Source organism: Cibotium barometz, chromosome 51, assembly GCF_041138505.1.
Source record: "Cibotium barometz isolate CiBa-2024 chromosome 51, ASM4113850v1, whole genome shotgun sequence".
In the NCBI taxonomy this organism is placed as follows: domain Eukaryota; kingdom Viridiplantae; phylum Streptophyta; class Polypodiopsida; order Cyatheales; family Cibotiaceae; genus Cibotium; species Cibotium barometz.
Genome location: NC_141096.1, coordinates 34081147 through 34097554, shown reverse-complemented (window position 1 = coordinate 34097554; position 16408 = coordinate 34081147). Strand labels below are relative to the sequence as shown.

The 16408-nt window shown below is 42.7% G+C and overlaps 1 protein-coding gene across 1 annotated transcript; it reads right to left on the bottom strand.

Annotated features, from left to right (window-relative positions):
• Positions 1 to 11974: 11974 nt before the first annotated feature.
• On the bottom strand, positions 11975 to 13942 carry LOC147609571 (increased DNA methylation 1-like). The gene is made up of 2 exons (XM_086787733.1): positions 13752 to 13942; positions 11975 to 13671 (listed from the first exon to the last, which is right to left on the bottom strand). The coding sequence occupies exons 1-2, from the start codon at positions 13802 to 13804 to the stop codon at positions 12297 to 12299; spliced, it is 1428 nt and encodes a 475-aa protein (XP_086643859.1). The 5' UTR covers positions 13805 to 13942; the 3' UTR covers positions 11975 to 12296.
• Positions 13943 to 16408: the final 2466 nt, after the last annotated feature.

Genomic DNA, 16408 nt, shown 5'->3' with positions numbered 1-16408 from the left:
CCGCCAAGCCGCCGCATCACCACGCCGTTATTCCATTGTGGGCGCCGCAATCTTCTTGAACAAGCTTCCACCTTATTACCATTGAAAAACCATCAAAATATGCACAAAATTGACAATGAAAGATATCAATTTTTCACGTCACATCTTTCCCCCCCCCAGCAGATCCTCCATGCTTGTCTGGGGGGTCTGTTGGCCATGGTGCTCGAGGGTAGAATATCTTTAGCCGGTACTCATTGGCACGTCCGGGAACCTCCTGGCCACTTGCATCCTCTAGAAGATAGGTGTTATTTTTGAACTGTTGCTTTATCCTGAAGGGGCCTTCCCAGCGTCGAAGAAGCTTCTTATCTAGCCATTTCTCCACACGGCCATCATACCTCATGACTAAGCTTCCTTGCTTGAGTTCTAGCTTCTTCTTCTTCCTCGTGAGAGTGTCATGCCTTGCCTTGTGCCGTTGTTGTGCAGCCTCCAAATTTTGAAGTGCCTGAAGTCGCCTCTCATCCAAGATCTCCAGTTGTGCTAGGCGTTGGGCATGTGTTTCTTCTTCATTATTCAAGCGTGCAAAAGATGTGCGAAGGCTTGTGATTTCCAATTCTATTGGCAAAATAGCCTCCATTCCATAACCTAACTGAAAAGGTGTGAAACCAAGAGAGAGTTTGTGAGTTGTCCTATAGGGCCCATAGGACTTCTGGCAAATGCACATCCCACTTTCTCTTCAGAGTATCCACTAGCTTAGACAAAGATCCACAAAGCAATCCATTAGTTTTTTCTACTAAACCATTACATTGGGGATAATAGGGAGTTGACATAGCATGCTTTATTTTTAATTTCTGCACCAAAGCTTCAATCAAGTAATTCATGAAAGACCTCCCCCCATCTGTAAGGATTTCTAATGGACACCCAAATCGGGCACATATGTATTCCCTGAGAAAAGATGCCACAACCACTGCTTTATTATTGACCATTGCCTTTGCTTCTGCCCACCTTGTTGCATAATCTGTGGCCACCAATATGTAATACTTTCCATGTGAGGAACGAGGAAGTGGGCCCACAAAATCTAATCCCCACCTTTCAAATGGACCATATGCTGGGATAGGGTTTAAGGGTCCGGGAACCAATTGCTTATGCCCATATGCCTGGCATACTTCACAGCTTCTGCACCACTCATGGACATCTTTGCTGAGTCGAGGCCAATAATACCCTGTGTTAAGGATCCTCCGAGTTGTGCTGGCTGAGGCAAAGTGACCTGAACATTCATGACATAATTCCATAATCCTTTTAGACTCCTCTAGGCTCACCACCCTCCTAAGAATCTTATCCTTACCTTGCTTGTAAAGAACATCCCCTAGAATTGTGTAAGGATGAGCTTTCCTGGTAAGCCTTTGCTTCTGTTGAGGATTCAATCCAGGAGGGAAGTATCCTGTATCTAAATAGTGTTGAACATCTTGGAGCTCAGGCCAACCTGTATCTATTAATGCAAGAGTAGCTACTTTGAAAGAAGCCAAGGTTTTAGTAGCCAATTCATCAGCCTTTTGATTATCCTTCCTGTTAACATGCACAAATTTACAAAACCCAAAAGCTTCTTTTAACTCCATTGCCCTTTTATACAATTCTTGGAGATTAGGACTCCTTGCCTTATATTCTCCTTTCATTTGTTGGATGGCCAATTGTGAATCCCCTTTAACCTCTACCTCTTCAATTCCATCTTTTATGCAATCTTCTAATCCCCAAATTAATGCATTGTACTCAGCCACATTATTTGATATAGCCTTTGGAAATTCCCTACCCTTGGCCCATACCTCTTTTCCTTCTGGATCAAATAAAACTACCCCCCAGCCCCACATTGCCTAGAAGGGCTAAAGGCTCTATCAAAATGCATAGTGAAAGCAGTTGGTGGTGTCTCCAAATCTTCATATACTTCTTCCTTTGCTCCTGTTCCTTCTTCCTCTTCCTTCCTTGTAAGCAAATCTGCAAGAGAGGCCCTAGTGGTGTTTTCTGTAATGAAAGTGAAAGAGAATTCTTGAAGCTCACAAATCCACTTTGCAAACTTCCCTCCTGCAGGATTGGGTTTGCGGACCAAGAATTGTAAATAAGGTTGAGAGGTGAGGAAGAAAAAAGGGCGAGGTAACAAGTATGACCTGAACTTCTTTACTGCAAAAACAAGAGACAAACCACCTTTCTCCATTTCACCATACCTCTCCTCGGCATCAGTGAGTTGTCGGCTTGCATAATACACTGGTTGCATATGCCCTTGCTCTCCCTTTTGCAAGAGTATAGCACCCACTGAATGTGATGAGACACTTGGGTTCACATAAAAGTCCTCCCCCCACCTAGGAGGCTGCACAATTGGACTTTGACTCATGCATTCTTTGAGCAAACAAAAAGATTGAATTTGATCGGGCCCCCATTGGAAAGAAACATTCTTCTTTGTCAACAGATTTATAGGATACATCTTTTCAGAGAACATGTCAACAAAGCGTTGGTAATACTTTGTTTTACCCAAAATCCTCCTTACCTCCCTTACATTGGTAGGTGGTGGGAGGGCCACAATCGCCTGCACCTTCTCAAGATCCATCTCTATGCCTTCTTCTGAGATAACATGTCCCAAGAGAACCACCTTCCTTCGTGCGCCAAGCGGCATTTTCTAGGATTAAGACACCCTTTTGCATCATCAATACTTTGCAAGGCCAACCTCAACTTTTCCAAGTGATCCATGCGGCTTGAATAAATGCAAAAATCATCCAGAAAGACCCTTATAAACTTCCCCAAGTAAGGTGCAAATACCTGACTCATGAAGCGTTGAAAAGTTGCTGGTGCATTGGTCAAGCCAAATGGCATCACCCTATAGGCATACACTCCCCAAGGGGTGATGAATGAGGTTTTCCTTTGATCTTCTTCACAAATCCGGATTTGGAAGTATCCAGAGTATCCATCACACACTGAATACAACTCATGACCTGCAACTTGATCCAAAATCTCATCCTGAAAGGGTAGAGGATAATAATCCCTCTTTGTGCATGCATTCAAAGGGCGAAAGTCCACACACACACGCCATTTTCCACCCTTTTTGGGAGTGACAACAACTGGGGAAATCCATTCTGAATTCTCTACTGGAAAAATAAATCCAGCTTCAAGCAAATTTGTTACCTCCTTCTTAAGCACCTCTGCTTGCACTACTCCCAAACGCCTTAGCCGCTGCACCACTGGCTTACTTTGGGGCTTGAGATCAATCTTGTGCTCTACTAGGGTAACTTGGCGTACTTGTGAGTAGCTGTTTGCAAAAAGGTTAGGAAATCCATCCAACATTTTTAAGTAATCCTCCCTTTCAGTACCTGCTATGGACTCGTCAAGAAGAAGTTCATTTTGTTGGTGAAGACTAGTGAGGTCCACATCTCCTTTCTTGCACATGGTTGAGGAAGCTTCCCCTTCCAAGGCTCCATTGTCTTCAGCATTCCCTCGATCCCTTCCCAGGGAAAGACCAAATGCAACTCCCTCCACCTCTCCTTCTGAGATGGAATCCTCGGAGCTACCACTTGTCTCTTCTTCATCGGATGACTCTGACTCTGAACTTTCGGAAGTTGAAGGTTCACCTCTTACCACTTTCTTGCGACGACTCTTGATGTTGTAGTGGACCTTCTTATTCTCACCTTGTAGAATAAGATCACCTGTCTCCCACTTCTGAATCGCCTTCACTTGGCGAAGCCATGGCCTACCCAATATCAATGGGTAAGCCCTAGCATCAGGCTTTCTAGGAATGACCTGAAAAGTTGTAGGCACAAAAATACCACATACATCCACTCCCAAATTCCTGACAATTCCTAAGGTTTTCACCCTAGTATTATCAGCAAGTTTGATGTGATAGGGAGAGTTGGTAGAAGACAACTTTAAATCAGCATCTTTCATTGTTTTTTCACTCATGACATTGATTGATGCACCTCCATCAATGTATGCATTAGAAATTGTCTGCCCCTCAATGATGACATTAATCACAGGCACATCATCTCCTACATCAATATCCACCTTCTGAACCATAGGAGTCCCATTATCCCTCTTCTTCTTTTTCTTAGATTCCCTTGTGCTAGCCAGCTTACCCCATTCCTTTCTGAGCTTAGAAGAGAGTGCCAAAAGCTGCCCAAATGTGATTTGTGCCGTTTTCTCCCTAAGATCTGTCAAGAGGTCATAACTAAGAGATCCTTGTCCAAGAGGAAAATCAGATTGTCCAATTTTTCTCCTAGATGACTTCTTCTTCTTCTTATTTTTCTCCTCTTCTTCAGATTTATCTTCTTGTTCTTCTTCTTCCTGGCTTCTAGTTTTACGACCCCTTTTTGCCATTAATGGCATCAATGTTTCCTCTTCTTCTGAGCATATTTCCTCTAAAAGTGCTAAACTTTTATCCTCACTTTTCCTCAACTTTGGACACTCAGTGCGATAGTGCCCCTTCTCTTGACATTCATAGCATGTGACACTACTTCTATCCCTAGGTTTATCCTCAGCTCGTGGAACCCTAGGTGGCCTTGCATTGACTAAGTGTAACTTCAAATCAGCAAATTCTGCCATAAGTTGTGCAATGTTATGATCCAAGGATGGAGCTTGTACCTGAGATGTTGAGGCTATCTCTACTCGTGGTGGGGTTGGCACACTTGGAGAAGATTGGAATGTGGACTCAATATGAAGAGTGGCCTCCTTCTTCAAAGCAATACGAAGGGCCTCTTTAAAACTAGTGGGATCTTTGCTAAGAACTTTTCCATGCAAGCGGGGGTCCAAAGCCCTCATAAACTTGCTCATCTTAAGGTGCTCCATTGCTAAAGAACTCTTTGAATCTTCCATAGAAGGTGAAGAAGAAGAAGCAACAACATGTAAAGCAGCTTGTTGATATTTGATGAATAAGGCTTCATACCTCACTGAAAAGGCAGAAACTGACTCTCCATCCTTTTGGAAAATTTGATCCAATTGCAATAGTAAAGCATTTGGCGACTCCACTGTCCCAAATCTCTCCTTCATTGCTTTGGTCAACCTTTCCCAATCATTCTTGGACTCCTCTGGCAAAGCCTCATGCCAAGTTAAGGCCATACCCTCCAAGAAATCTGGAAGTATTTATGTCCTCTCCTTCATAGACCAACCCGTCAAGCAGCATGCTTGGTTAAACTCTCGGAGATAACTCCCCGGGTCTTCTCCTTCCGATCCACGGAACACCAGAATGTTGAACATCTTGCACCAAAAGATGAGTAGTGACAAGGAAAATTTACTTGTTTCAAAACAACTTTCCTTTAATCATGCAGGACCTTGAGGTTAAAATAGAATAATTCTAAGTAAAAATGCCCGCCGTCTCCACCAAAAGATGTGACACGAAGTTGGGGTTTGGACTTCGGTCACTTCTCAGAATCAAAACACACTTGTATGAAACCTCACAGCCTCCTCACCTCCCTTTCTCTCCCTAGGTTAAGATAAAGATATACATGTCGAAGGTGAGATCATAATTCATGGAAGGAAAGATGAAAGGCTCCGGAGAAGCAAGAATTTCTGCCAGTCTTGCAGCTCCAAACAAAAGGGCGATTCTTTGTTGGAAGAAAATCTTCCGACTCAGGATTATGTGAACGGAAACATACGGGGAATATTGGTAAGGTTCATCCGTTCGAATTGGGCGATTTGGACGGAACATATTAAAGAAAATAAATATGGCAATCACTTACAAAAGGATAAGACACATGGGGTTTGCCTTTTGGTAAGGGATTAGGAGGAATTAATCATGATTAAGAAGAAAGAATGGCCAAAAAGCTATAAAAACAGAGATACACAGAGAATTACAGTTTTAAATCCATAAAGGCTGTGTAGGAGAGGATTATGTAGATGCGTAGAGCTTAAAGAGAGCTTCGCACCTATATAAAAACTTTCAAAAACGGGCAACCGAGCGAAAAGTTATGAGCATTTTACTGCAAGATTATAAAACTGCCAAAATTCTATAAAAACAAAGATACACAGAGAATTGCAGTTTTAAATCCATATAGGCTGTGCAAGAGATGATTAGATACGTGCGTAGAGCTTGAAGAGAGCTTCGCGCCCATATAAAAACTTTCAAAAACGGACAACCGAGCGAAAAGTTATGAGCATTTTACTACAAGACTATAAAACTGCCAAAATTCGCCTAAAAATTAGCAACTTTGGGAGAAATTCTAATCATCAATGAAGTAAGGGATTAAGAAATTAGTTACATGAGTGGAAAGAGCATAGAAAGAGCTTCCTAGCCATATGATCAATTTAAGAAACCAACACCCGAGTGATGAGTAATTACCGGTTGAAATTTGGGTATTGGACCACAAAACTGCACTTCTCTCTCTTTGCATGAAACCTCAATTTTCACATAGCCTCTTGCCTTTCATCTCCTTCATGATTCAAGCTAGAGGGTAAGGGTTAACATTGCTCAGCGGACAATCGTGAAGATTTACCTATGGTCCCCAAAGTCTTTCCACATGCTCATTACCGCTAAAACCATTGGTACCTCCAAAGGAGGGCGGCAATAAGGCAAGGGCTACCTTGAGAAGTCACAGGCCCGCCAAGATAATAACTCCTTATCCCACTTATCATGAATCATCAAAAGAGGTCCAAAATTGGTTAAGCATGAGGAGCTAATGCTAAATGAGACATTCACCTATAAAGAGAGTGATTGAATATAAGGGTTTGAAGATAAGAGAATGGCAATGACACAAAATGCTCAATTGAGGAGGCTCATTCCTTGATTTGAAACGGAGAGGAGGGCTCCTTTTATAGGTGGAGAATCACCCTCTCTTCCATTGTTACAAATTACAACATAAAAATCTTCAACCCTTCAGTGACATAAGGGTAGATGTCACCATCAATTGTCCTCTTAGGCTAAGTCTTCTATTGATTATTAAATTGAGGACTTTTTGACTTTGAGAGTGTGATGAGATAATAGCCAAGCCTAAGTGGCGTGTAGGTGGAGATCCTACTTACACATGGCGGAATTCTCCTCTTCCATGTAGGCATTCTAGAAGAATCTTTCCCAATTATGCACCTACACACACTCCTCCACATGCCTTCCACACTCCCCAACTTGTTGCCTTATGGTGAATACCATATTAATAATACAATTAAAATCCATGTGAGCATAAAGGCCCACTTTTATTTTCCACATCACTAGCCTATTTACCATACCAAAGTATTTATCAAGCATACTTGTGGCATTTACAATGTGTGCACCCTAAATCAAGTAAAACCATTATATTTGAAGATAGAATGCTGTTATCGGGGTAGCCGCCAAGCCGCCGCATCACCATGCCGTTATTCCATTGTGGGCACCGCAATCTTCTTGGACAAGCTTCCACCTTATTACCATTGAAAAACCATCAAAATATGCACAAAATTGACAATGACAGATATCAATTTTTCACGTCACAGTACAGTTGTCAATTACCCCAACCACCCATGGGCACTTGACTAGCTTCTACTACAACATCTATATCTTAATGCCACCTCCCTCTCCAAGATTCAACGGTAGGAAATTTAGGTAAGTATGTGGTCTTTCTTTCATTTTTTGAATTGCTATTCATTGGTTGGTTACACTAACACTTTCCCATTCACACTTATTCCCTTCGTTAACACTTACATTATGGCTATTTTGTTAATTCAAGTGCTTCCCAAAAAGCTTCCCATTAGTATTCAAAACAAAGTGAAGCCCTCACTCAGCTTCCACAGAAAAGGGCTAGATTATCAAAGGCCCCCCTCCTCTCCCCAAGTTCAATCCAACAAGGAGTCCTATTATACAAGTAATCATGTATGAGCATGTCACTGCTCTATCTTGTGCATGGTTAAAGCACTGACATCCTTGAAAAGGCTATTACACAAAATATGTCTTTTGAAAATCCTTTACATGCCATACGTGATTAACTTTCACCTGTTTTCTTTCACCTCTTTAAGAACTAACACTTTAAAGCAACAAACGTAGGAACGGTGTATTCGCAATGAACGTGTATCACAAGCTTTCTAGCTTTACGTATAGGTACACCTTCCAAGGCCAGCCCCCATTTCACCACTTGCTGTTTTCAACCCCCCGCCACCACCTTGAGATTCTGAGGATGGAATCTATCTCAGTAAGGGGAGACTGTTGAGCCCCATCCCTCAACGGACTTACCACCAAGAGCATGGCAATAGAGAGAATTTCAAAGCAAGGGTGGATGGATGCTTATGACATCCGCAATCTATCTTGGTTACTTTAGTTAGGCCTATGATGTCCGTCGGACATCTAAATATATATGCTTATGGAAATTGGACAAGAAGAGCCACATGGCCCATATGTAATAAAATGATGCAATCAATGCCACTTGTTGCACAACATTGGATAGGTCTAAGCAATCGTGCTTAAGTAAGTAACTAGTTACTATGTCAACTAGTCGGACTAAACTTGTACTTTGGCCCCGACCATATGTGAATCCAACGAGCCAAGTATAAGGGACATCATAAAAGCTAAACAAATAATAATCATATGTGCAAGTTTTTGTTAGGGTTAGCACAGCCTAAGGAGGTTCAAACAAGAAAGCCATGGTTACTGTGTAATCAACAGAGATGGAGAGGGGAGAGAGAGTTAAACAAAGGTTAGAGAGAGATAGAGTACACGACCCAATGATGTGATGTTTGCTTGTATTAAATCCATGAAAGTAAAAGACCGTTATAGGTTACAAAAATTGCATATTCCTTGCAAAATCTCATGGCATGCCCAAAAGGGGATGGATGGTCTTGTAGATGCATGGCTTGTGATAAACAAGTTTAATGTGCTCTACATCAATGTCACAACCAATAAGGCATTCCCAAAAAGAGGATGGTCTAAAAAATGCACCGCGTGTGTGACAAACAAGCTTAATGTGCTCTACATCAATGGTCTAAAAGATGCACCGCTTGTGACAAACAAGCTTAATGTGCTCTGCATCAATGTCACAACTAATAAGTGAAAACCAATAAGGCATGCCACACCATGGAGGTGCACTTGTTTGTAGCCAAAGTGCACAATGCCATTTTCTTATGCAAGGCATGTGGTCTTATCAATTATGCAACCAAGACCTCTCTTTCAAGAGGTGGCCAATACTTGAGAGCCTCGTAGAGGGGAGGAAAATAAAATAATTAGACAATTGTGGAGTCTCCACCACCATTGGTTAGTTTCTTGTTTTCAATGCAGGGGCTTTGTTAAAGACATGAGAGAGAGAGAGAGAGAGAGAGAGAGAGAGAGAGGTACTAAATTGAAGAGAAGTGAAAAATAATCAGCTTCTCCGGCTCCCCCTACCTCGAGATTGGCCTCTTCCGTCTGAATGTGATTGTTGTTGCTGTGAATCATAAGACTGTTGTTGTCCTTGATTCTGTCTAGACCGGCCACCACCTTGGGCACTGCCACGACCTGGTGTATTCATGATGTTAGGGCTCTTGCCCTTGGACACTCAAGTGAACCATCCTCCTCCATGGGTGGGTCACCTGAGGAGGAGGATCCCAACGCGATCGAACTCCGGCGTTCCCGACTCATGGCTCATCCTTAGTGTACATGGCAATTTTGTGTCAGGACGTAGGTATCATAGTCAGCGCTAGAATTTGAAGGTTGCACTACCCTTCCAAGGGGGTCAAAACCTTCACAAGAAGGGTGAAAACACAATTACCCTTCAAAAGAACGGAAGGATTTTGAAAAATTAGTTATATGCCCTTCCAATCTCTTCATAAAGAAAAGCTAGTTAAAGAAAAGCCCTTCAAAAGAAAAAATAGGGGTGTCCTTCAAATTCTAGGCCTGATCATAGTCGACTATCCCATCTCCCCCAGACTACCGATTTGGGCATTTATGTCGGCATTGCAGAGGAGATTATTTTTTTAAGAGCCGCTCATGACTATTTCTCAAGAGCTGCTCATGACATTTGTGCGGTTATTGCTTTGGTAGTTTTCAAAGTTTCCATAACTTCTTGGCCTTGAACTTGTCAAATGTTTGGCTGATGGTGCTTGAGTGCCTTTTGCCTCGGTCTCTACATTGAGTTTCTTCAATTTTTAAGGTTCCAGGATTCCTTTTACCTTCATTAGGTTTGGATTTTCTTTGTACTTTGCTTTATTTATTGAGGCAATATTTGTCTCATTTGAGATTGTAATTGCTCTTCAACGCTGTTTGACTGAGATTTTGAATGGTATAATTAGTCTTATTCTTCTCTATTTTGAGTGAGAAGAAGAAGAGTAGGAATCCATATTTATAAAGTAATTGAGGGCAAGTGTTTCCATAGGTAACTAGTTCTTCTTCATTGTTTTTATTGACTTGAAAGAGGTAGTTGTGATGGAGAAACCTTAGAGACCAACTTGAAGCAGGTTGCAAGTGACAATTGTGGGTTGTCGTTGGTACTTTGGCAGAGGTGTGGCAATTGAAGCTTGAGAAGTAGTATGATAGGTGACGTAATGGCACACTTGGAGCCAAAATCTGGCAATGGGTGGTACTTTGGTAGAGGTGTGGAAATTGAAGCTTGAGAAGAAGTATGATAGGTGACGTAATGGCACACTTGGAGCCAAAATCTCGCAATGGGTGTAATTGTGAAGGAGATTGAACCGACAACAAATTTTTCTCCTTACGGCTCTCATGGAGTTGCATTATAGAATTGTGTAATAATTATTTTGCTACCACACAATTTTTCATTTTCATGATTTCTGTGTTATGTAAGGATTAATATTTTTGCTTTCAAGGGTGTGATTAGTATACGTCCATGTGGTTAAGGTGTTAGATTTGATTATATGATGATGAGACAATGCGAGTATAACACCTCATTTGTTGGTAAAGAGTAGAGAAAGTAGCAGCATTCTCAGCATACAAAGTCTCTCTAAGTAATGATCATTTCTATCACATTTCATTGGTTTTAGGCTCTCTTTATACTTCACTGGTTCAGGGTTTTCTTAGGTTGTTTGGTGATGCTTATTATAAGCTCTAATGCATTGTTGTTGCTTATGTTCATAGGAGCCAGATTGTGAACAAGGTTGTCTTACTATCCAAGGAGAGCAAGTTTTCCAAGGTAATATCTCTCTATCGTTTTAGTCATTATTTATTGTTATAAAAAAGGTATTTCTTAATCATGCAATGTAAGTTGTTAATTTATGTTATGCGTTCTTTGTTGTGGTTGTTTTTAAGGAGGAGGAATATTTCTAATATTCACACAGTAGACTTTATAAATAGGATAGATGATTATGATACCTTATTCTGTAATTATTATAGAAGTGTTCTATCTGTTCACAGAAAAGAAATAGACAAATATAAGGGATGATCTCCCCTTCCAAAAAAGTTGAGTATTTTGAGATCTTCAAGCAGTCAGTCTTTGCACTTTCTTCCTTCGAGTTTCTAGATAGAAGGTTAATTTTTTATTTATGTCATGAGACTAATTTGCTAAATACTCCTGCATATGAGGGATTGTTTTCCTTTCCTCCATTCTAAAGCCATTGCACAAATTGCCACCGATGTGATTATGTTGTTGACCATGCATCATTGACATAAATCTACTCATGTTGATGAGTGCAGACCTGGGATACTGCTTGCCTAACTCTTTTCCTTGGGAGTTTTCAAAGGTGATTGTGCTCACCCCCAAGGTGAAGAATCCTCCATGACAAATTTAGCAAGAACCAAAAACCCAAGATAGTTCCAAAACTGTGTGATGATGCTTACATGTTGGGCATGCTTTACATATTGAAAGCTCTCTTTGAGAAAGATTCCCATGTAGCTTAATGCTTTGATAATTTCCACCAATATGGTACTAAGAAATACTTTCCTCTATCTGTGTTTGGGCTCAAGCACTTACATTAACATGTCTTTGATCTCTAATTTACCCAGCTCTAGATCAGAATATAGATCTTCCACGGTATGACTCTTTTCCTGCACTTGGTGTCAAGGCCTTATATAGGACAGCAATGCCGGAAAACGTCCCTTTGAGCCCCTAAATGAAACTTAAGTGATGTTTTGGAGTCTCGATTCCTAGTTCAAATCTTGAATTAAAAAATTTGTACAGCACACAGAAAACTGTGCAAGACAAAAAGGCAAACCGTTGTGGCCAGAACTTACTTGAGGCATGCATGAGCCCACATGTTATGTGACAAGGTGTTTCAGCATGAAAATCAAATGGAAAGAGTAGAATGTGTGAAACTTAAAGACAAAACCTTGCCTGCAGAGACTGCAGGCAGATCTCCATCCATCTTCATTTGACATGGTGTTTTGACATGCTGCCAACCTTGGAAACATAAGAACTCAAATTATGATTATGCGGTGCGCGTAGAGGCTGGCCATCAGGTCTATATCAGAATATAGATCTTCCATCTTTTCTGCACATAATCAAGGGCTTGTATAGTAGAGTGGTGCCGGAAAACATCATCAAGTTGAACTTTGCACAGATTTGCTTCTTCTCTCGAGGATGAAGAGGTCCAAAGCCAAACTTGTCGGTCCAAGTGCCGACCATCTCCTGGACAGAGGGAAGAAAGATTGCAGAAACCCCATGTTTGAGAAGCATGCTTTCTAGTGAGGCCATCATCATTTTGCAATATCCCTGTTGCCTGTATCCAGGGCTGGTGGCAACAAAGGGTACCTCAGCCATGGTGTCGCCATGGCTTCTACAGCCATGGATTCTGACAGAAGCTGCACAGATGACGCATTGCCGCAGAACTCCTTTACTTCTTACAGCTTTTACAAGCAGGAACGTGTAGAAGGAACTGCAATCCAGCCTTTGAGTGTCGAGGCACGGAGCCTCCTTGTTGAAGATGATGTGGGGAAGGATATCCAAGTTGGTCCTTTCATCTACAATGCAGCAGAAGCCTTCTTGCATGACAAGGAGTGCATCGGAGAGATGCTCGTTCATGATGGAGGCTGAATCACCATCTTGTTGGCTTGAAGATCTGGCAAGTATCCAAGAATGGCCTCTCTGAAGAGGATGCAGTGTGCCTACTAGCAGGTGAAGCCTGACGAAGAGGTCCTCGCAGTGGATGCTGCAAAACCAGGTCGTGTTTTCCGGTACCACCGCTGCTTGTGGAGGGTGAGGGCAAGGCATGGCACATTGAGGATGATATCGGAGATTGCACTGGGAGCATCGCCGAGGCAATGTACTTCTGCTGGTTTGGAAAGTGGAGTTGCAGAGGCCACATCGGCACAGGGGGCAAAACCATGCCGGCCCAATTTTGGACAGAAGGGGGCTCTGTTCTTCAAACCCAGCGCAGGCAGGGTGAAAAGTGGCAGGACAAATATTGCAGGCGAGAGCAGCACCCACATCCCCACATGCTTGGCAAAAATTGCCCGGGTTTTGCACGTCTGTAGGGGCTTCTGGCTGATGATGGAAGTGGCTGGGGGTACGGACACGGACAGATGCGCTGCGCGCATCGGAAGGAGTGTCGAAACCGTGGTAGCACCATTGCAGCTGCATGAGGCATGTGCCCATGGACCGGCCATCCTTCTGCAGAAACGTGGTCATGAGGCTGGGTATCCGGCCGCCGCCTGCATGGGCTTGGAATGCAGAGAGCGATGCGAAGCGGACATCGCAGCACGCACATGCCACTCCATGTTCGCCAATCCAGCCCTGCTTGAGGACGGGGCCATCTGGCTGGCTGCGATACAGAACAGCCTCACCCTTTTGCACCACTCCAGCATCCAGGAGCCTGTGGAACAGGTTCTTGCGGGCACTGGAGCTGGAGACATATCGAAAGGAAGAATTCCATGAAATTGGTGGTGATGAGGATGATAACTGAGAGAGAGGGGAAAAGCTTACCCGCAGCCTGGTTTTCCTGCGTTGAGCTGCCATGTCCGCTTCTGCTTCGCCATCAGGTGGGCATTCTCTCTTCCTCTTGTTGATGACCATCGTCTGCTGCTGCCGGTTCCTACGCACCTTGCAACGCTTGCCGATTCCCGCCATGGCGAGCTCTCTCTCTCTCTCTCTCTCTCTTTTTCTCTCTCTATGGAGCGAAGAACAAGCAACGCACAAAGGGAGATGTACAGAAGAGGGACCTTTGGGCAGCGGCTGTTGAAATGGAAAATGAAATCGGAGATCGCACTTTAAGTATATGCCTCTTTAGGCATACTTTAGAAGATCATTGCTCGTCGTCCGCCAAGTGTATTTTTGTAGGTGTATTTTTTGTACGTGTAATTATTATTTCAAGCAAACTTTTGGTAGGTGTATTAATTAAATGCCAATAATGACTTGGCAATTAATTAATACAACCTTAGTACATCACGATTCATGTGCCCCCTCTTCCTCTCAAGACTAAGTGCCACGGGGTCTTAAAGACCCCGAGCAGGTGAAATCAACACAACGACTAGGTTGATGCAAAAAATCGACGGCGTCGTTTATTGCCAGAAAAGGGTTACCAGATGTTGGAAAAGGGGTGGGGTGATGGCCGGCTGCATTCACGTCACTTAGGAAGTCAACCTATCGCATGACTGTGGACTTTGGTTACAGCACGTATCCCATAATTGGATACGTGCGACGTGATTACTTACTGCCATCGTGCGCCGTTTGTAGCCGTTTTCCCAAGCAGACCGAGTTTACCATTGACTTAGTTTACTTCCCACGTAGCCTGCCTCATGTAGTTTAGGGAGTTGTCCCAGTTTACTGCAATGCGTTTTTTTCGCAGAGCACCCTCACACAAAACCTCACGTTTCATGCCTCTAGAAGTTTTACCCGTCGTCCTCCCTAGCTTACTGCATGCGTTTTTTTCCCAAAGCGCCCCTCGTCGTCGACTTCACCAACTGTTTACCGCTTGGTGTGCGCTTACTTTCCTCTCCGTGGGTAGCTGCACACCTCCATCCTCGCTACCTCTCCCTAGGCGGCCAACGACTTCAACGTATTTAGGGCTTGGTGTGCGCTTCTTTCGATCTTGCGGCGGGAAGTTTATTGCAGGAGGTGATACCCTGGGCGCTAAGAAGAGCTGGCAGAAGGCACTCAGTGATATTCAATTCTCAAGCACGTTATCACCTCAGGTTTGGACAGCTCTGGGCATCGTGGGCAACTGTTTGGTCATTTTTTCATGGACTTTTGCATTTTGCTTTGTTGTGTTCTTAGAAAATCATCATCATTTTTACTTGTATTTCACCTCGGTGCTTGGTGTGCTGCATAACTGATGAAAACTGAACAAAGTTCTTGTATGATTCTATGCATTGGAAAGCTAGTTGATTTATCAAAGAATGTGGTTGCAGAGGCATGATCCCCAGTCTTTTGTGCTGCAGGCAAATACTCTATCATCTCCCATGTAGCTATGACCAACTGAAGGTATTAGTCTCCTATGCACTTAGTTTACTGAAAAAATCAATATTCCAGAGAGCGTGTTAGCTTATTCATAAGCTTTTTTTTTCAAGGGAAATTCCCATGAGTTTTTCTACTCTCTTCTTTTAATCCCAACCGGTGAGGCTTGGCCGAGTTTACCCTTCCTCCCTCACTCTTTCACATAGTTCTTTTTAAAAGCCAGGCTCCTCATGGCATCTTCTCTAGACCCTTATGTGACCAGTACACTCGCAAATGGATAAGTAGTTCGACAATGTGAAGCTTACAAGGAGTGTCCTAAGAGAACTATAAATTATCGCAAGAGGCTAGATACGATGGATCATTTAAAGAAGGCTCACAATATTACCATAGAGATTCCCTTGCGAAAGATTGGCCGACCTAAGGATAGGGGCGGCCATGGTGCTCCTAGTCTCCAATTTCAAAAGCAGGCTCAAGTACACTTCCATGATGCGATGTGCAAGCTGGAGAACAATAGGGAAAATTTTGAAAAATTGCAAATACGGAAGGCTGAACGTGAATGGGAGAACATGGCGGAGTCACATGGCATTGATTCAAGGGAAAATTTTATTGACAACTTCGTCAATAAGGCTAGGGAAGCGTACATGGCATCCAATGAGCAACGGTTTTAAGCGATTCAACAAAGAATTGTTGGGGGTTACGAGAAACATGTGAGTGATTTTCTTACTATTTATGTTTATATCATAAACATAAATTAGAATGTTTGCTTATTAAAATGTTTTCCCATAATTTAGAAATGGCAGACTAGCAAAAGGAAACTTGGTGTGCCTAGAGATGATGATTTCCTTCAGAACGATGATCATACGTGCGACGATCTTTAGCACCAAGATCTTAATAATGTGAATGAGTCCCTTGCATCGGTATATAGATTTAATGAGTCTTTGTCCACTTATCAGCCTCGAGTGTGTTATATAATGACTTTTAAGAAGCTTATTTTGAAGAAAAATCTCTTAAGTCTAGATACCCTTGGTCCTCTTGCACCCTCAAAACCAAACTTGAGACGAAGACATGTCAAGGAGAATTTTGTAGATGATATGAAGTGCATGGACATCTCTGTGGAGACTCTATCATCTCCCATACAAAGACCTCATAAGGTTAGTGTGAATCTCTGGAAAACCTTCCATGTCTCA